The sequence below is a fragment of the Oncorhynchus keta genome, chromosome 32 (assembly GCF_023373465.1).
Source record: "Oncorhynchus keta strain PuntledgeMale-10-30-2019 chromosome 32, Oket_V2, whole genome shotgun sequence".
Classification (NCBI taxonomy): Eukaryota; Metazoa; Chordata; class Actinopteri; order Salmoniformes; family Salmonidae; genus Oncorhynchus; species Oncorhynchus keta.
The window spans coordinates 33661817-33684035 of record NC_068452.1 but is presented as its reverse complement, the minus strand read 5'-3'; the positions used below and the strand labels follow the sequence as shown (position 1 = coordinate 33684035).

Sequence of the window (22219 nt, the reverse complement as noted above, 5' to 3'; positions counted from 1 at the left end):
ATCTTGAATCATTGCACTGATATGATTTGTGCCGCAGAGGGACAGACTTGATTACTCCAATTTCAACTTGATGTTGAGGTGAATGTGGTTAGTTGAATGCGATACTGAAATGAACACAGTCCAGACTTGAATTGGATCTGATTGAGAGACTTCTCCTTGAAATGATCATCACCTGATTATGATAACTGAATGTTTCTGAAATTGGATAAACTTTGATTGTCCGATTTCGCATATTGCATTTGATGTAATAAGCCTTCAATTATAATTGTACTGTAACCACATTCCCACCATAATCATACATTTTCATATCTGCTCTGACTCTCCCCTTGGTTTCCTCCCAGATCGTAAGTTCCTGATAGCCAACGCTCAGATGAAGAACTGTGGCATTATCTACTGTAACGAGGGCTTCTGCCAGATGTTTGGCTTCACGCGGGCAGAGATCATGCAGCAGTCCTGCACCTGCCAGTTCTTGGTGGGGCCTGGCACCATGAAGACTGCTCTGGCACAGCTGGCACAGGCCCTGCTAGGGTCAGAGGAGCGCAAGGTGGAGATCCTCTACTACAACAAAGAAGGTAAGGAAATGGTGGAGGGTTAGACTGAGAGAAAGAGATGGAAAGAGCAAGAGAGTCAAAGTGACAACATTACTCCCCTTCTTTATAGTGGGGAGTGCTGTAAAAGTCACATACAGAATATTTTGGTCCCTCCAAGTGTCATGGCTGTCTCCCTCTCACTTTTATATGATGCTACTGTATGATGCAGTGTTACAGTATGTGGAGCCAGCTGCTGCAGACTCAGTGAACTCTCTTCTACTAATTTATCTGTCTGGGGAGTGGACATGGTGGAGCTGTCTGGGCCTGCTTACCTCACCTGCAACATGTTTATTCATCCCCTATAACAACACAGGGCAAGACCCAGATGCAGACACAGTGAACTCTCTTCTACTAATTTATCTGTCTGGGGAGTGGACATGGTGGAGCTGTCTGGGCCTGCTTACCTCACCTGCAACATGTTTATTCATCCCCTATAACAACACAGGGCAAGACCTAGATGCAGACACAGGAGGCAGATGGTTCGAGTCTCTGATATTTATTAAACAACAAAGGGCAGGCAAGAGGGCAGGTCGAGGACAGGTAAAAGTTCAGAACCAGATCAGAGTTCCAAACGGTACAGGGAGTCAGGCAGGCTCAAGGTCAGGGCAGGCTGAATGGTCAGGCAGGTGGACTCAGTGTCAGGGCAGACAAAAGGTCAAAACCAGGAGGACTAGAAAAACAGAGACAAGAAAAAGCAGGAGCACAGAAAAACACGCTCGTTGACTTGACAAGACAAACTGGCACAGACAAACAGAGAACACAGGAATAAATACCATGGGAATAATTGGGAAGACGGGTGACACCTGGAGGTGGGTGGAGACAATCACAAAGACAGGTGAAACAGATCAGGGCGTGACATCCCCACGCCCCATTCCCATCCTGTGCATAGCTGCACTAAGTAGTTTGGGGGTGGGGGTGCTGCAGGAGGATAGGGGGGGTGCAGATTATGTATTTTTTGCACGCTCTACGGAAGCCTATATAGGTCCGCTAATACAGGACAAGTAAAGGCCCAGTGCACTACTTTTGTGATTTTGTTTTATTTAAAAAATTAAAATACTTGTATGCTCCTGTGTTTTGTCTCTTGTACATGTACACAGGGCCTGGGGTTGGAACTAAAATTATTTTCCAATTGTTTTGTTCTGAACAGAACCTATAATATTTTTCGTTACACTGTTCCGACCAGCAAACTACAGTTCTGAACTGGTTCAACCTCCCCAAAGTACCCGTTTATATCATTACTTTCTGTTCCTTTTTAAACCTTTATTTATTTTCCATTTAGCTCGACATTAAATTACTTTTCCAATCATGCAGTATGGATAGAGATGCTTTGTCACGACTTCCGCCGAAGTTGGGTCCTCTCCTTGTTCGGGTGGTGCTCGGCGGTTGGCGTCGCCAGGTCTTCTAGCCATCATCGATCCACTTTTCATTTTCCATGTGTTTTGTCTTGTTTTTCCTCACACCTGGTTTCAACTCCCTCAATCACTTGTTGTGTATTTAACCCTCTGTTCCCCCCATGTCTTTGTGTGGGATTGTTTATTGTGGTGCTTGTGCATGTGATGATTGGTGCATGACGGGTTTTTGTACCCAATATCTTGCTATTTTTTATGCCGTTGGTTTTGCGATTACCCGGCTATTACCAAGTTCTGCTCTCCTGCGTCTGACTTCCCTGCCACCGGTTATGCACCCCTTACAAGCTTGCTATAGAGCTGGCACGCTATAGCTCAGTGAGTTGTTCACATGCGTTATGGAAAGACAAGTGTAGGGCGTGAGATGCAACTGAAATTTTGCGAGTGGGGAGACAGCGAGAGAGGGTTGAGGAGGAGGCCCACAGATTTATACCTACGGAGGAGCGGCTTCTAGGGTAGAATTTTGAATGTCTTTGAACTTCAGAGTTGGCTTAACGTTGGCGCAGAGTAGCTGGCTAGCTAACAAGCTTTCGTGTGCACAGCGGCACCTGAATTAACAACACATCTTACCTTTTTATAGTTAATAAATCCAATGTGAACTATAGGATCCCTAACTAGCGTTGAAAAAGTTCATCCATCCTGCTGTAATAAAAAATCTCTCTCCCTATCTTGTGGATTATGTTTGTAATGTCCGCAGGCTACAGCTATACTTCTGAGGGGCAGATAGACTACACGCACACACTCTGGCAAAGATTTTCACCTGGCAGACTTTGGAAGAAGTTAATGATTGACAGAGGGAGAGCTTTGCATAGGCGCTTTGTTGCATTTTTTTATTTCAAAAATGGTTATGTTCCAGAACAATATAGATCACTTTCGTTCCCTGGTCTGGTTCTGATTCTGTTCCTTAAAAATTTCATTATTTTCCAGTTTGTTTTGCGACCCCTGCAAAGGACAGAGGGACAAGCAAACAGACCTGGCTAGTGAGGCTGTAGACACAATACCGTTACGTTAGTCATTTGGGCATGAGAAGTGCCGTGTCGGAGAGCTTGTTGTCATGGAAATATTGTCAGTGTGCCAGCTCAAATCCACTGAACATCTATTTATTTTGTATCCCAGTAATGCATTCAGTCATGAACGCAGGTGCCCACACAAGCACGAATGAATTGTAAATGGGTACAATTCATCATACACAATAAAAATGCATTATATTGTTGTACTTGATTGATCTTAATTGATCAGTCACTGAATGCATGTGTTTGTTTGTTAATGTGTGTATGTGAGTGTAAAACAAGGACATTTCCTGGGAACATTACTCCGGGAACAATTTGCCGGTCCCCAAAATGAAAATGGCTGTTTTAGGCTTAGGGGTTAGGTTTAGGGGTTAGGGTTACAATTAGGATTAGGGGTTAAGAGTTGGAGTTAGGGTTAGGGTTAGGGTTTGGTTAAGGGTTAGGTTTAGGGGTTAGGGAAAATAGGATTTTGAATGGGAATCAATTAGGCTTGGGCAGTGGACCCCGTATACCAGGGTATTTGGAAATAGCCACAGGATGGGTTTTCAATACCGTCAATACCTTTGAAACTATTTCTTTGAAGTCTTTCAATAAATTGTAATATTTGTGTGTATTTAGGTAAATACCTGCAGTCAACCTGTGCAATATGTTAGGAGAGCATTAGGAGATAAAGCAGATTGTGTTCTTCTTTTCACCTGTCACATTATTTTACATTATGAGACTTACCGTAGTTCCCCAGAACAGTTGAGCCAGTCACATGTTTGTTCGTGTTATAGCACAATGGGAGTAAGCAGGAACAGGTGAGTCCATCTGTGTATTGACGGGGTTGTGTTTTATATTGAAGGTCAACAATGCCAAAGGTGCTTCAACAAAGTACTGAGTAAAGGGTCTGAATACTTATGTACAGTAAATGGGATATTTCAGTTTTTATTTTTAATAAATTTGCTACAAGTTTTTGTTCTGTCATTCTGGGGTATTATGCGTAGATTGATGAGGACAAATAAGGCTCTAACGTAACAAAATGTGGAAAAAGTGAAGGGGTCTGAATACTTTCCGAATGCACAGTATCTAAGTAAGTGCTGAATTAATAAGGTGACGGGGCATCATATTATGTTAGCTTTCTGCCAAGTTTGAGAAGTCAAAGCCCTTTGGATGAGTTATCTGTACAACTGCCACTGCTATCTTTTTTTCTCCTCTCTGTTCTCGGCCCGTCTCCTCCCCCATTTTCTCCGAGCAGAACAGGCAGGTCCATTGCCCTAGCGACTCCGGACTCCACACAGACACAGCGTGTACACATGCTGCTCCAGAGCCAGTACTGTCCGTCCTTCAAACAAGCATGCGTCAAACTTTGTTCATTTGCACAATGTCTCTCATTCACATACACTTGTAAATGTCCAAACTCACCCAACATGTTAGCTTCTACTTACAGTACCAGTCAAAGGTTTGGACACACCTACTCATTCAAGGGTTTTTCTTTATTTTTACTATGAAGATGTCAAAACTATGACATAACACATATGGAATCATGTGGTAACCAAAAAAGTGTTCAACAAAACAAAATATATATTTTTTTGTGTGTGTGTGTGTGTGTGTGTGTGTGTGTGTGTGTGTGTGTGTGTGTGTGTGTGTGTGTGTGTGTGTGTGTGTGTGTGTGTGTGTGTGTGTGTGTGTGTGTGTGTGTGTGTGTGTGTGTGTGTGTGTGTGTGTGTGCCAGGTCTATAGGAGTCCCAGTCACTCAGAGGCCATCCTTTACTCATCAAACAGCTAATACTATGGGCTATGGAGTGTAGTGCTGTGGACTTCCCATCTACCCCAGGGAAATAATGTAGAGGAATACATGCATCCCCGCAATGCATTAACACACTCCCTCTCATTTCATTACTCTATCAATTCAATTTAATTGGCTTTATTGACAACTTTGCACACTTGGCATTCTCTCAACCAGCTTCATGAGGTAGTCACCTATAATGCCTTTCAATTAACAGGTGTGCCTTGGTAAAAGTTCATTTGTGGAATTTCTTTACTTCTTAATGCGTTTGAGCCAATCAGTTGTGTTGTGACAAGGTAGGGGTAGTATACAAAATATAGCCCTATTTGGTAAAAGACCAAGTCCATATTATGGAAAGAGCAGCTCAAATAAGCAAAGAGAAACACCAGTCCATCATTACTGTAAGACATGAAGGTCAGTCAATGAGGAAAATGTCAACGTTTCTTCAAGTGCAGTCGCAAAAACCATGAAGTGCTATTATGAAACTGGCTATCGTGAGGACTTCAGGAAAGGACAAGCTAGAGTTACCTCTGCTGCAGAGGTCAATGCGGAAAATTTCAAGAACTTGTAGTAGGGGGTTGTAGTTTTGAACAAGCCAATATTCTACATAGTTTAGAGCATAAAGCATGGTAATTAACTACAATGACTATAATCCATTGCACATCTACTTGTTCTGTCTGTGTTTAATTTACGCCTACACCACTAATCGCTCAGTACTATGATTGATATGCCACTCTATTCCCCTCTCTTCTGTAGTTCTCTTGCTTTCTTTCTTCCTCTCTCTCTTTCTTTAGCTCTTCCTCTCGCCCGCTCTCTCCCTCCCCTCTTCCTACAGTCTGTCTACGTTTTGATTGGTCTTATTCTCTATCTCCCTCTATATCTCATTTTCTGCATCCCCCCTCTATATGTTTCTCCTATGCTAGGACATGTTGACAGCCCTCACCCTGGCTTCACTTGAACAGAAAGGAAGGTTTCATAAATGCCCTGGGAAAACATCCAGTCATGGAAAGAAACTACAAGACTGTACTGCTGTTTGAAAGGCCTCTCCACATAAAACTGAAATGAGATGGCAGTAACAGCCCACCAACCATGAAACCTGATACTCTGAGTCTAAATGTGTTCAGTGTCAAAGAGAGAACAGTCAGATAAGATTAAACAATATTTATAGTTACTTGAGCTGTCCTGAAGTCTACTTAGTTACCTTTGAGCCCAGGTTCGGATGGCCATTAGCAGCTTTATAATGTTATGACTCTCCCCCCTGCAGGGACCTGCAGGCCCTGTCTGATTGATGTTGTTCCTGTGAAGAAAGCAGAGGGACAGGTCATCATGTTCATCCTCAACTTCCAGGAAATCATTGACCCCTCCCTCAAGAAACCAGGTCTGAGACAGAGGGTGGCCCAGGGTTGGGTATGGGCAGGTCAGTGTGGAAGTGTGTGTGTGATACTGTCTGTCTGTCTGCATCAACCTGTTGATGCCATGTTGAATGTAGCTGTGTTATAACATACAGAATGTGACTACATCCTGGTACTGTATGTGTATTTATGTAAAGTGTATGTATAAGCACTCTGTGGTTTCTCAGGGCAGAGTCGCAGGCTGAAGTTGAGACTGCCATTGGTACGTGCAATGCGTCGGTCTTCCCTCGCCAAAGACCAGTTTGGGGGGGTGGTGGTGGACTACCCACAGGTAAGGTGGCCAGAGACTCCCATACACACATAGGCCTATACACACAGTATTTGTCTAAATGTGACCTTACATATAATATATCTTGATTATCTCAGTTCCTGTATCTCTTATGTTTTGTAATGAATATAGCTTCAGTCACATACATTTAGCAGTAAGTAGAAATCTATTACAATATTTAACCTATGATTGTCCTCTTCCTCCTTCCCTAATTCAGCCCAACAGTGAAGAGATCCCTCTGAAAGAGTTCCGTATCCCGTCCAAGGAGAGCTGCATGCAGTCTGAGACGGAGGCGCTGATAGAGCAGGACCACGAGTCCTCCCAGCCTGCAAGCCACTACTCCCCCAAACTGCTGTCCCTATTGTCAGAGCGGCTGGAACCCAGCGTGCCCTTCCTCCCCAGCAGCCCCTTCTCCAGTGCAGCCTTCCCCAGGACGGTCCTGCCCCGGAGCCGCTCCAGAGAGACTGTCGGCAGCCTCCGCAGAGCTTCCTCCCTGGATGACCTCGACAGCATGAGGGCCGAGTCGGGCCGACCAGGAGACCCACGCTCCAACAGCAGTGAGTTTGTGTGTGTGTGTACCCAGACATAAGTGTAGTCTGTACACTTGTACCCCCTCTGACAGGAAGAAATGTGGCTGTCTCCTCTTACAGTTCCATCTGAATCAAAACAAACCAAGCCAAAGCTACCTGGGCCTGTTGGAGGTATTCTGTTCTCTAGAAAATGCAAATCCTCACTCCCATTCCTCAAGCACTGAGCATGTGCAGCAGCAGGGAATCACTAATCAATGTCTCTAACCTATAGTGTGTGTGTGTGTGTGTGTGTGTGTGTGTGTGTGTGTGTGTGTGTGTGTGTGTGTGTGTGTGTGTGTGTGTGTGTGTGTGTGTGTGTGTGTGTGTGTGTGTGTGTGTGTGTGTGTGTGTGTGTGTGTGTGTGTGTGTGTGTGTGTGTGTGTGTGTGTGTGTGTGCGCCAGGTCTATAGGAGTCCCAGTCACTCAGAGGCCATCCTTTACTCATCAAACAGCTAATACTATGGGCTATGGAGTGTAGTGCTGTGGACTTCCCATCTACCCCAGGGAAATAATGTAGAGGAATACATGCATCCCCGCAATGCATTAACACACCCCCTCTCATTTCATTACTCTATCAATTCAATTTAATTGGCTTTATTGGCATGAGAAACATATGTTTACACTGCCAAAACAAGTGAAACAGATAATAAACTCTCTCTGTGTCTTTCTCACTCAGATGCTTTGCTCAGTATAAACCAAGATGTTTCTCACCTAGAGGAATGAAAATTGCATTATAACACATTATATTTTTAGTTCTGAATGTGTTACTTGCAGTTTAAATAAAGGATTTGAATGATAATATAATATGTAAACTAGTCGTTGAAAGTAGATAGAGACACAGTAATGAGAGATGAGTGTTGTTGTGTGCAGACCTGAAGACCGGTACTCTGAGCTCCACCTCAGACTCGGACCTGATGCGACGCAGGACCAGCACTCGTAACCCCCTCACACTCAGTTTTGCCTCCGACCTCTTGCGACAGCCCTCGCCCACTGAGATCGAGATCATCGCTCCCAGCAAAGTAAAGGACCGCCACCGAGACGTCACAGAGAAGGTCACACATGTCACACAGGTGAGACACATGGTCCTCACTAGCACTCATTTCACACAACCACAACTATGTGATTGCCTGACTCAACCTGTATTCTGCTTATATATTAAGGAATTTTTAAAGTGAGTTTTTTCAGAACGGTATGTGCGATATTGTGTACACAGGATGTTGTGTAAAAGGAACGTTGCGTTATTGAGAAGTGGTGGATTACATCTCTTCGGTCTGACTTCCTGTGTTGCAAGCTTTCTGCTGAAGAAGCAGCTGCATGTCACTCAAGAGTTTCCACATGCATCCACACACACACACACACACAAACACACAAACAGGAATTATATACAGTATATAAAATGAACTTTTTCTTCAGTCACTGGTGCTATTTTCAAAAGTATTTTCTTAATACAAAACTCCAAACTGGTAACACTTGTAACACGGCAAGTCTCATAAAGTGTTTTATTGTGCATTTATTTAGTTTGAATGCATCTTTCACCACCCAACCATTCATCCAACATATAAATGTACTGTCAAATGTGAACCATGTGAACATTTATTTAATCATCAAAACACAACATATTAATATCTTCTCAATTTAGTTATTTTAACAGCTAGTTAATGGAAAAAGGAAACCGCACAGTGCTCTTGGTAGTATCACTGATATTTATCTGTATCTGTATCTGCCTAGCGGCCTTCGTCACAGCTAGTTAATCCAATAGATAGATACATGTTTCAAAATGCCCTTTGAATATAATATGCTACAGTACTGTTTTCACATTAGACAATACACTTTCACTATCTATTGAAATTGAACATCAAATTTCAATCATTTCTATTCCATGTGTGATCTTTCACAATCGATGAAAATAATATCTGTATTGTTCAGATATAATTCCAACATAGGTGTACTGTAATCAAATGAAAGAAACATAACATTTAGCAAGCATTAGTTTGCATCAGGCCTGTCTTGAGTATTTGGCCATTGGTTCTCATCGACATCGCAGTAAATGTCCTCATTGTTCATGCACCTGGGGAAAAACCTTTTGGCATAGAGAATCCAAGCCTGACAAAGCCTGGATTGATGTCATTACATGACTCATTCATGGCCTGAAGGAGCATGGTACGCTCATGGGGATGACAATCATATATCTTCCACCTGTACTGTAATATGTATTGTATTTTACAGTATTGTATTGTACTTATGCATTGTACTGGTCCTGTATGTGGCTCAGTTCATAAGAGCATGGCAATAACAAGACCAGAGTTGTGTGTTCGATTTCCACTGGGGTCACTTAGGATAGAGATTCACTGGGGTCACTTAGGATAGAGATTCACTGGGGTCACTTAGGATAGAGATTCACTGTTGCCACTTAGGATAGAGATTCACTGGGGTCACTTAGGATAGAGATTCACTGGGGTCACTTAGGATAGAGATTCACTGTTGCCACTTAGGATAGAGATTCACTGGGGTCACTTAGGATAGAGATTCACTGGGGTCACTTAGGATAGAGATTCACTGTTGCCACTTAGGATAGAGATTCACTGTTGCCACTTAGGATAGAAGCATCTGCTACGTAAATGGAATATATTACAGTATTACAGTACTGTACTGGCCAGATCACCATGGGCAGTGCCAAGTGTCGGCTAGAGTGGTGTAAAGCTTGCCGCCATTGGACTCTGGAGCAGTGGAAACGCATTCTCTGGAGTGATGCATCACACTTCACTATCAGTCAGACGGACAAATCTGGATTTGGTGGATGCCCGGAGAACACTACCTACCCCAATGCAACCCCATCAAACACATTTGGGATGAATTGGAACGCCGACTGCGAGCCAGGCCTAATCGCCCAACATCAGTGCCCGACCTCCCTAATTCTCTTGTGGCTGAATGCAAGTCCCCAACATCTAGTGGAAAGACTTCCCAGAATTGTGGAGGCAGTTTAGGCAGCAAAGGGGGGACCAACTCCATATTAATGCTAATGATTTTGGAATGAGATGTTCGACAAGCAGGTGTCCACATACTTTTTGTCATGTAGTGTGTAAGAGGATATTATCTCCTGTATGAACATTTTGTTGGCTACATGTATGGGATGCTATTTAGCATCACTACTGTACTATATGCTCTTGTCTCTCTGCATGTATAAGAGGGGGAATTGGGAAAATACCGTTTGTATGTGTGAAAGAAAGATCCCACCTTCCATAGTGTGACATCTGTGCCAGCAGAAGAACTTCTCACACCCACATGTCATCACACTAAGTTTGAGTACATTGTCATGACCTGTAATGCCAGGGAAACACTAACGCAGTGAGATGGCCCCACAACACTACTGCGTAGCACACTGACCCACATGTCTGTGGTGGGACAGTCAGAGTGGCCACCAGCCAGATGAACCCACACACTAACCCTGGCTACCCTGACTTCACTTGTCCACTACAAGTGGAATAATGGGACTCAATATTAGGGATCTTTGTGGTATTACTAGATGTGTGTGTGTGTCAGGTGAACATACATGTCTTATGACAGTACATTTGAGTGTTATAACGGGGATTTATATAATCAGAATTGAGTTGATTGATTGTGAATAGGCAGTTGGACTTGCTGCTAATGTTAGCATTGCTCTGAGTGAGTGGTGAGCTCTTTAGGTTGCCGTGTCAATGCTCTCTGTCTTGCTCGCTGGGTGGACATGGGAGGCAATTTGGCGTGCCTCTCGTTCCTACCAATGGAAAAATCGATCGGGCCAATAGATGCCCCCCTCTCCACTTCCTCCAAACCTGCTCCTGGTAGAGTCCTCAGCTGCTGATCACTGTAAATACCACACACATGTACTCTCAAATTATATGAGCTGTGGTGTTTGTTTTTTATTCGCCCTCACCAACAAGTTCACACTTCTAGAAGATAATTAGACTGGAGAAGTCATCATGTTTGGCAGGACATGGAGTGGCTAGGAGTGAAATGTTAGCACAAACAGACTGGATTTCTCCAGTCTAATTATGTTGCCTTCCCAGGTTTGGGGTCAAATCCATTTCAATTCCAGTCAATTCAGAAAGTAAACCATGTTTCAATTCCAATTTGTCCTCATTGAAAAGCATTGAAGAGATTTGGAATTTCAGTGAATTCCTGAATTGACTGGAATTGGAAATGGAATTTACCCCAACCTTGTACCTTTCCAAATGATATTTGACGATTTCAACAATTTCTTTCTAAAAACTAAGTGTTTTAGAGATAATGTACACGAAACCAAAATATCAACGCAACATGTAAAGTGTTGGTCCCATATTTAATGAGCTGAAATAAAAGATCCCAGAAATTTTCCATACCCACAAATAGCTTCTTTCTCTACAATGTTGTGCACAAATTTGTTTACATCCCTGATAGTGAGCATTTCTCCTGTTCAAATATGACCCATCTACCTGACAGGTGTGGCATATCAAGAAGCTTGTGCTGAGGACAATAAAAGGCCACTCTAAAATGTGCAGTTTTGTCACACAACACAATGCCACAGATGTCTAACATTTTGAGGGAGTGTGCAATTGACCTGCTGACTACAGGAATGTCCACCAGAGCTGTTGCCAGAGAATTTAATGTTCATTTCCCCACCATAAGCCGCCTCCAACGTCGTTTTAGAGAATTTGGCAATACATCCAACCGGCCTTACAAGCGCAGACCAAACCATGTGTACGGTGTTGTGTGGGTGAGCGGTTTGCTGATGTCAATGTTGCGAACAGAGTGCTCCATGGTGGCAGTCGGGTTATGGTATGGGCAGGCATAAGCTATGGATAACAAACACAATTGCATTTTATCGATGGCAATTTGAATTGCCAAAAATACTGTGACGAGATCCTGAGGCCCATTGTGAGCCCCATTTTTTAAAAAGGTATCTGTAACCAACAGTTGCATATCTGTATTCCCAGTTATGTGACATCCAGAGATTAAATCCATAGATTAAATTCACTGATTTCCTCATATGAACTGTAACTCAGTAAAATCTTTGAAATTGTTGCATATTGGTTTATATTTTTGTTCAGTATAGAAACAATATATATATATATATATGATGAAAAAATATATATACAGCACCAGTCAAAAGTTTAGACAACACTACTCATTTCAGAGTTTTTCTTTATTTTTACTATTTTCTACATTGTAGAATAATATTGAAGACATCAAAACTATGACAAAAACACATATGGAATCATGTAGTAACCAAAAAATAATTAAACAAATCAAAATATTTGCCTTGATGACAGCTTTGCACACTCTTATCATTCTCTCAACCAGCTTTAGCTGGAATGCTTTTACAACAGTCTTGAAGGAGTTCCCACATGTGCTGCGCACTTGTTGGCTGCTTTTCCTTCACTCTGCTGTCCAACTCATCCCAAACCATCTCAATTGGGTTGAGGTCGGGTGATTGTGTGGGCCATGTCATCTGATGCAGCACTCCATCACTCTTGTTCTTGGTCAAATAGACCTTACACAGCCTGGAGGTGTGTTGGGTCATTGTCCTATTGAAAAACAAATAATAGTCCCACTAAGCGCAAACCAGATGGAATGGCGTATCGCTGCAGAATGCTGTGGTAGCCATGCTGGTTAAGTGTGCCTTGAATTCTAAATAAATCAAAGACAATGTCACCAGCAAAGCACCCCCACACCACTACACCTCCTCCTCCATGCTTCACGGTGGGAACCACACATACAGCGATCATCCGTGCACCTACTGTGCTTCTCACAAAGACACAGCGGTTGGAACCAAAAATCTCAAATTTGGATTCATCAGACCAAAGGACAGATTTCCACTAGACTAATGTCCATTGCTTGTGTTTCTTGTCCCAAGGAAGTCTCTTCTTATTATTGGTGTCCTTTATTAGTGGTTTCTTTGCAGCAATTCGACCATGAAGGGGCGGCAGGGTAGCCTAGTGGTTAGAGCGCTGGACTAGTATTATTCTTCCGTCAACCTCCACACTAGATGGGCATGATGAGATAGATGTACCAAGTAAGCCCTTAACTGTGTTCCATACCTTGTCAGAATCATTTTTACAATCAATAAAAGCATTGTTGTAAAATAACATTTTTTTTCTCTTTCGATTCAATTTAACTGCACAATTACGCAAAGTTCTATAATTCTGTTCATCAATTTCTAATTTTGACTTGGCTGCTAAGACTTTTGCCATATTTCTTTGAGAAAAAGCCTCACCCATTTCATCATCAGGCTGGTAACTCTAATGAACTTATCCTCTGCAGCAGAGGTAACTCTGGGTCGTCCTTTCCTGCGGCGGTTCTCATGAGAGCCAGTTTCATCATAGCGCTTGATCGTTTTTGCAACTGCACTTGAAGAAACTTTGAAATTTTCCTCATTGACTGACCTTCATGTCTTAAAGTAAGGATAGACTGTCATTTCTCTTTGCTTAATTGAGCTGTTCTTACCATAATATGGACTTGGTATTTTACCAAATATGGCTATCTTCTGTATACCACCCCTTCCTTGTCACAACAAAACTTGTTTTGATTTAGAATGGACCATTATCATGCACCTGTCTCGGAACAGGGGCAGGGGGAAAAATACATGTAATCTATGCACTTAAATAGAGAATGGAAAATGCTTTTCCCGTGGTTCCTTTTCATGCCAGCCAGGTCGACTATACTCCTGTTGTAAAGCGAAGCAGTGTGCTTAATATTAGGAAAGTTGATAAATAAATATAGTAGGCCTAGCCTATAGAAAGCTGATGAGATCCTCCTCTTTTTAATAGAGGCCATCAAAACTGTTTTCTCACATAATTGCATAGCCTATAGAAATGTTGCTCAACATGAGCTCATGGGCTCTCATGAAGTGTTTTATTTTATTTTTGATAACATTTGCATTGATGTCAGAGTGATTATAGGGACAATAGAATGCTCAGTACCAGGCAGTTAGCAAGTGGTAGGCTACTAATGACCATCAGCAGCATCAGAGCTTGGAGATGACTAGTTACCGTGACTACAGTCACATGGAATTTGACTGCGGTCATATGACTCGTGACTGCAGGTGTGACGGTAATACTGTCACCGTAATAGCCCTATGCTCTGGAGATGTTGGAAGGGGAGGCATTGGGAGGCAGGTGGGTATCGAGCGACCCTCTAGTAATGCTGGAAGGCGTTGGGAGGCAGGGGGGTATTGAGCGGCCCTCTGGTGATGCTGGAAGGGGAGGCGTTGGGAGGCAGGGGGGTATCGAGCGGCCCTCTGCGCGGCCTGACACTGATGATGACCTTGGCCTCTGGTACTAATGGAAGTAGAGGGCAGCAGAGGTCTCTCTCTCTCTCTCTCTCTCTCAGTCTGTCTGTCTGTCTGTCTGTCTGCCCTCCACTATCTCCTTTATGTTGGTTGGTGTCTACAAGGTGTCAGTCATTATCTTCCATCTTCTCTCATCTATCTCTCTGGTTCTTCCCTTTCTCCTTTTCTCCACCTCCAGTCCATTCTCTCTACATGTTGTTCTTACCGTATCCCTGTATCGTTTAAAGAGCTACAATGTTCTGAACATGGAAAATCTTCACCATGACATAATGGTACGTTTCTAGGTCAAACAGATTGTTATCACTGCAAGAGCACATTACGGAGGCTAACTACTAAACAAGTATCCATTGGTCAAAATAAATGGTCTGAAAAAGCAGTCAACATGGCAGTTACCTTATCTATTATGAGTACAGAATACATGTAGGATTTTGCCTGGGTTACGTCTCGTTACACAACTGAGCTTCTTGGTAATCCCCTCTTTTATAATTGAATTTCGATTTGCGCCTTACAAAAAGAGGGACATAATCCCTGTCATTGATCTTTGCTGGTATTGATTAGTCTGCGTAAGATTTAGCACATTATGTGATTGACTGTACAATCAGTGGTCCGTAGAAGAGGGACAGATGGTGAATGACAGTCAGTGAGAGAGACAGACCCTACATCTCCCCCTAATGCGCCCCCTGTCTCTGACTAAGTCTGTAGGGAAGAACAATTCTGACTAAAATAACTCCAGACAACAGGAGGTTGGGGGCACCTTAATTGGGGAGGATGGGCTCGTGCTAATGGCTGGAGTGGGATTGATGGAGTGGTATCAAATACATTAAACACATGGTTGAATAACATTCCATTCGCTCCGTTCCAGCCATTGTTATGAGCCGTCCTCCCCTCAGCAGCCTCCACTGCTCCAGACGTTACCTACGGATATTGTTTATGTTTTTCTAAATTAAAACATGCCTCATGATTCTGCGTATACTGTATTTGTTTGTGTTAGCTATAGGTTTGTGTGCATGTGTGTGTTTGTGTGTGTGTCTCAGTTTGTGTCTGAGTGTACTGTATGTATGTGTTTGTATGTAAGTGTGAGTGTGTTGTGCATACTGTATCAGCAGCAGTGTTGCCGCGGGGCTCCAGCTGTGAGGGCTGGGCTGCTGGGTGCAGAGGGAGAGTTTTCTCCCGCCCTCTCTTCCAGCCACACTCCTCAACATGAGCCTGAAACAGAAACTCCAACCTGTGAGTACTCCAACTCTACTCTCTCACTCCCTATTATCTTCTTCCTTTCTCTTCCTGTCTCACTCCTCAACATGAGCCTGAAACAGAAACTCCAACCTGTGAGTACTCCAACTCTACTCTCTCACTCCCTATTCTCTTCTTCCTTTCTCTTCCTGTCTCACTCCTCAACATGAGCCTGAAACAGAAACTCCAACCTGTGAGTACTCCAACTCTACTCTCTCACTCCCTATTCTCTTCTTCCTTTCTCTTCCTGTCTCACTCCTGTCCTTTTCTGCCTCTCCTCTTACCCTCATGGTCATCTGGTGGTTTGTAGCAGGCTACATAGCTCCATCCTCCGTATTGACAGTGAGGCAGGGACAGTGACGGATGTTGTTAGTGCTGTTGTCACCTTGTTGTCGTCATAATTTGTCTTGTGTCACTTGTCGCCCACTTTTTTTTCATAGGTGATAATTATGTTAATGTTTTGTGGGCTCCAGGGTACTTGTTGGTCTCTGGAATTTGGAATGTTCATTTGATTAGCATGAATCAAATGTAATTTTGTTCTGAAAATGATTATTCTAATTTAAAGAGAACAGTTCACAGTACCTTAGTGGTGTTTGTTTTGGTGTATGAAACAAAACTAGTGTCAGAGGTTTTTAATTTCAGACTGGATTGTTACTGAAGTATTAACATAGATAGGTGTTCTTAATGCAAATAGCTAGTGTTTGTTTTTAATCTTTAAAAAGGTATTTGTTGTATTCTATGTCAGATGTCATTGTATTTTCCAATAAGGACTGTTAACTGTTATAAGCCCTGAGTGGTTTGGGTTAAACATTGTGGTGCAGACAGCATGGATCTTATTCAGGCTGTCATTATGAAACAGGACTGGAAATTATGTCAATAATCTGAAATTACCCAGATGAGTGAATCTGGTTAACACACACACACTCACACTGCCCATCCCTCAGCTTGCTCCCACAGGTTCATCATGTTAGATGTTAAACTCAGTCCTCAGGGGGAGAATCCTGATCTTTGTTACGAGAGCGCATCTGTCAGAGAAAGAGCACAGTGACACGTGGAATCACAAGCCTCATTTAGCCACAAACATTGGTAGCAATAAGGCCTAAGGTCCTGAGCCCGATGTAGCCCCCAGCAGTCAGGTCTCCTTTCATACGGTATGTAGCAAACAGTACTGCAGGTGTACAATCTTCATTTCATCATCCTGTTGCAGGAGAACTTTCCTGCAATGCAGAAAATGTAAAGCGTGTTGTGTATTTGAGGTTTAAAAAGGCTTCTGAAGTTTAGAATTTCCACTTTGAAATGCCATTCATTATAATCCACATAATAATTCACATTTCCTGTTGCTGCAGAGTTATTTTCCTGCTGTATCGAACTGGCTAAAATTAAGATCCTACATCTGTACAGTACTTTAAATGCTCTGCTATGAGAGGTTCTGCAGTGCATTTTGACATCCTCAGTCTTCAGTCAATCGTTTCAGTGTGTTGTTTCAAATAGTTTATTCAGGGTAAGAAATGCATTAACTGAACTATCCATTTAATTAAAGCTCAGTCCTACTCTATTCCCTGTATTAGATTAGTTTACTGACTACTGGAGCAGAACCCCCTGGACTGGGTGAGAGTTGGGTCATAAAGTGGGAAGTGGGCAGTGTGTAGTCTGGATGGGAATCGATAGGAGACTAACCATGTGGTGTCATTTTACCACCTCTAGGACTGACTGTATGTGGGGACTTTAGCCTTACAGGTTTGTTCTCTTACTTTGAGTCTGAACATCTTTTCCATTTAAGAATCAAAGCTGTGAGGGCTGAGAGAGGTCAGATGTTCTGGAAAGAGATGGAAATTGTCATAGGAAGCTTTCACCTTCTACTCAGGTTATTTAGTAGGGCACAAACCTTGTAGCACTGAACATGCCGCATTTAATGTACCTGTATTTTGTGATCCAGCTAAGTAGGGACATTTGAGAGGGTTGGCAGCAAGGGCACCATGGTAACGCTGTGTGTTATTACAGATTATTCTGTCACCATGGCTATGTTCATAGTTATGCAAACTATACATGCAAAGTAGGATGAGCGAGTGGAGGTTCCACCAGCCTAGCCTGCAGAACATGTTGACTGTGTAGGTTACACCAGCCTGGCCTGCAGAACATGTTGACTGTGTAGGTTACACCAGCCTGGCCTGCAGAACATGTTGACTGTGTAGGTTACACCAGCCTGGCCTGCAGAACATGTTGACTGTAAAGGTTACACCAGCCTGGCCTGCAGAACATGTTGACTGTAAAGGTTACACCAGCCTAGCCTGCAGAACATGTTGACTGTGTAGGTTACACCAGCCTGGCCTGCAGAACATGTTGACTGTAAAGGTTACACCAGCCTAGCCTGCAGAACATGTTGACTGTGTAGGTTACACCAGCCTAGCCTGCAGAACATGTTGACTTTGTAGGTTCCACCAGCCTAGCCTGCAGAACATGTTGACTGTGTAGGTTACACCAGCCTAGCCTGCAGAACATGTTGACTGTGTAGGTTCCACCAGCCTAGCCTGCAGAACATGTTGACTGTAAAGGTTACACCAGCCCAGCCTGCAGAACATGTTGACTGTGTAGGTTCCACCAGCCTAGCCTGCAGAACATGTTGACTGTGTAGGTTCCACCAGCCTAGCCTGCAGAACATGTTGACTGTAAAGGTTACACCAGCCTAGCCTGCAGAACATGTTGACTGTGTAGGTTCCACCAGCCTAGCCTGCAGAACATGTTTACTGTAAAGGTTACACCAGCCTAGCCTGCAGAACATGTTTACTGTAAAGGTTCCACCAGCCTAGCCTGCAGCACATGTTGACTGTGGTGGTTCCACCAGCCTAGTGTGCAGCACATGTTGATCATCAGGGAGGTTGCACCAGCCTAACCTGCAGCACATGTTAACTGTCATGAATCTTGAGTGAGACAACAACAGATTGTATTTATTTTCTATTTAACCTTTATTTAAATAGGCAAGTCAGTTAAGAACAAATTCTTATTTACAATGACAGCCTACCCCGGCCAAACCCAGACGACGTTGGGCCAATTGTGTGGCGCCCTATGGGACTCCCAATCACATCCGGATGTGATACAGCCTGGAATCGAACCAGGGATTGTAGTGACTTCTCTTGCACTGAGATGCAGGGCATTAGACCGCTGCACCATTCGGGAGACCATATGGGTGATATCAGAGAGCACATTGTGCACCATGGTCTGCCTATGTCCAGAGCTGTAAAAAATACTTGAAAGTACTACATAAGTAGTTTCTTGGGGTATCTGTACTTTACTTTACTATTTATATTTTTTACAACTTTTTTTTTTCTTCCAAAAGAAAATGATGTACTTTTTACTCAATACATTTTCCCTGACACCCAAAAGTACTCATTACATTTTGAATGGTTAGCAGGACAGGAAAATGGTCTAATTTACACACTTATCAAGAGAACATCCCTGGTCATCCATACAGCCTCTACGTCAAGCACACAGACAGTTTTGACCAATAGTGCCCTCCTACACAAGCACTCACAAAAGGTGTTAGTGAAAATTAACCAAAATCACCCAGCTCTTTGCAACAATCCCTGTCGATTTGCTTGTAAATTAGGGCACTTACCCTGCTCTGCCATTGGCCGAGGGACAGTGAAGGGGGTCACATGGTTTGGCAGGTGAGCTGCAGCAGGGTCTTTTAAAACTCCAGTGAGCGGGGTGGGGCGGGGGAGAAGGGTACAGACAGCCAGGCAGCCAGAGAGGGTCCACTTCCCAGCAGTGGTCTGTTAGAGCTGGGCACATAGGCACTGGGCCACTGGGTAGCTGATCTGGAGCATTGTGCTGGACATAGCGGGCTAGGATGGAGCAGGGGAGGACCTATATGTTCCGGGGGAGGCAGGGTGGGCTGCTGGGGAATTTGAGGAGGACCAGGGTATCGTGCTCCTCCTCCTCCTGCTGCTGCTGTGGTCGGGACCAGGATAGACTGGAGCTCCTGGATATGGAGGCTCTCATCGTTGTACCGGTTAGTAGGAGCACTAGGCTCAGACTGATTGAAATGGTCTATGTGAGTGTGATCTCTGATTGAAATGGTCTATGTGAGTGTGATCTCTGATTGAAATGGTCTATGTGAGTGTGATCTCTGATTGAAATGGTCTATGTGAGTGTGATCTATGTGAGTGTGTGATGGGTTATTGTCGTCCATTCAGGTACTGTGGTTTCGGTGATGGTGTGTGAGGAAAATATACATTTTTAGGTAATATTATGGTCTGTGCCGTCACTATGAGAACACAATCAATCCTCTCTGTATTTCAATTTGCACTTATGATTTACTTACCTTTTATTATAGTTGATTTGGTTCCTACTTGGCTGTACTGACTGTGTTGAACACTCAGAAATCAGACCCCCGTCAACCATGTAGATATTTGTCTTGTGAAAAGCTGTGCTTCGGCTTCTACATTGTTTGTGTTGTGTTTGTTTGTGAGTCCTTTGAGACAGATATTGTTTATACTCCAGGACATAATTGTCTTCATGACAACATGACTGGCTAGCTGTGAGACTGAGGGATGTTTGTGTGAACATTTACACTCATTGCATTGTATTACAGACACGCACGCACGCGCACACACACACACACACACACACACACACACACACACACACACACACACACACACACACACACACACACACACACACACACACACACACACACACACACACACACACACACACACACACACACACACACACACACACACACACACACACACACACACACACACACACACACACACACACACACACACACACTACTTCTCCCTCTTTGTCACTCACTCTGGAATACACATGAACTCTTTTTTTTGCTGCTGCTGTTCTAGTTGTGCTGAGATGATAGACATGTGGGTTGAAGGCCCGCGGTGTCAGACACAGTAGGTAGTTAGACAGAACACAGTTGCTCCCCTTCCTTCCCCCAAAGGGCACAACAAAGACAATATCAGGTCCTGTTCTGCTCCTCTCTTCTGAACTGCCTTCTGCTCTGGTTCCCTGAACCCATGTCCCTCGGGTTTCTCGGCACAGTTTACTGACATGACTCACTCTCTTTCCCATTTCTTATACTGCTTTCCATTTAGCTAAGGCTGTTTGGCTTATCATCTCATATTCTTGGGGTTCTAATCAAGGCTTTTTCAGCAGGGTGGTGAGGGACCATTGTAAAGATATTCCGTTTAAATTATGTTTCACTTTTACTGCCCATGATTAATCTAGATTCAGTAGGACTCTCTGACCATCTCTGCCCTCTCCCCGTTTAGGTACTGTCCCTAGGGGCTGATGTCCTGCCAGAGTACAAGCTCCAGGCGCCTCGCATCCACAAGTGGACCATCCTCCACTACAGTCCCTTCAAGGCGGTGTGGGACTGGGTCATCCTCCTGCTGGTCATCTACACGGCTGTCTTCACCCCCTACTCCGCTGCCTTCCTGCTCAACGAGGTGGAGGACGAGCTCCGGCGCTCCTGTGGCTACACCTGCAACCCCCTCAACGTGGTGGATCTGGTGGTGGACGTCATGTTTATCGTGGACATTCTCATCAACTTCCGGACCACATATGTCAATCACAATGACGAGGTGGTCAGCCACCCGGGGCGCATCGCCCAGCATTACTTCAAAGGCTGGTTCCTCATTGATATAGTGGCAGCCATCCCCTTTGATCTGCTCATATTCCGCTCTGGCTCTGATGAGGTGAGATGGATGGAGGAGAAGGTGGATCATTTACATCTATGTGTAGTAATGGTCCTTTTTTGCAGTGTTGGTCAGTGTACCAATTCAACAAAGACTCTCTCATAAATCTTCTTGTTCTTTCATATGAATTGCTTTATTTGTACTTTGAACCTCTCTCCTCTCAGCCCCAGACAACCACGCTGATTGGCTTGCTGAAGACTGCTCGGCTGCTGCGATTGGTGCGTGTGGCGCGGAAGCTGGACCGCTACTCAGAGTACGGCGCCGCCGTTCTCTTCCTCCTCATGTGCACCTTTGCCCTCATTGCCCATTGGCTGGCCTGTATCTGGTACGCCATCGGCAACGCGGAGCGCACCAACTCGGCCCGCATCGGAGGCATGAAGATCGGCTGGCTGGACAACCTGGCTGAACAGATTGGTAAACCATACAACGACACAGACCCTGCCTCCGGCCCCTCCACCAAGGATAAATACGTCACAGCGCTTTACTTTACCTTCAGCAGCTTGACCAGCGTGGGCTTCGGCAATGTTTCCCCCAACACCAACCCTGAGAAGATCTTCTCCATCTGCATCATGCTAATCGGCTGTGAGTACGTCACCAGTGTGTCTGAGTACGTCACCAGTGTGTTTGAGTACGTCACCAGTGTGTCTGAGTACGTCACCAGTGTGTCTGAGTACGTCACCAGTGTGTCTGAGTACGTCACCAGTGTGTCTGAGTACGTCACCAGTGTGTCTGAGTACGTCACCAGCGTGTCTGAGTACGTCACCAGTATGTCTGTATTGTGCCTGTGTGTCTGAGTACATCACCAGTGTGTCTGTATTGTGCCAGTGTGTCTGAGTACGTCACCAGTGTGTCTGAGTACGTCACCAGTGTGTCTGAGTACGTCACCAGTGTGTCTGAGTACGTCACCAGTGTGTCTGAGTACGTCACCAGTGTGTCTGAG

The 22219-nt window shown here is 44.1% G+C and overlaps 1 protein-coding gene and 1 long non-coding RNA gene across 5 annotated transcripts in view; one reads left to right on the top strand and one right to left on the bottom strand.

Annotated features, from left to right (window-relative positions):
• The window catches only part of LOC118381096 (potassium voltage-gated channel subfamily H member 6-like), a 35637-nt gene that overhangs the window by 3225 nt on the left and 10193 nt on the right, over nt 1–22219 (top strand). For 2 of the 4 annotated variants that reach the window (XM_052491532.1, XM_052491531.1), the window contains exons 2-9: nt 342–572; nt 6039–6191; nt 6354–6457; nt 6672–7011; nt 7105–7155; nt 7894–8093; nt 20854–21279; nt 21444–21861. In XM_052491532.1, the coding sequence (XP_052347492.1) occupies nt 342–572; nt 6039–6191; nt 6354–6457; nt 6672–7011; nt 7105–7155; nt 7894–8093; nt 20854–21279; nt 21444–21861 (1923 nt within the window). The remainder of the gene's footprint in view (nt 1–341; nt 573–6038; nt 6192–6353; nt 6458–6671; nt 7012–7104; nt 7156–7893; nt 8094–20853; nt 21280–21443; nt 21862–22219) is intronic. The other 2 variants (XM_052491533.1, XM_052491534.1) reach the window with 2 other exon arrangements.
• Nucleotides 579–8009, bottom strand: LOC127914539 (uncharacterized). The gene is made up of 3 exons (XR_008088821.1): nt 7896–8009; nt 5976–6071; nt 579–4330 (listed from the first exon to the last, which is right to left on the bottom strand). It is a non-coding gene; the product is annotated as an uncharacterized LOC127914539 (long non-coding RNA).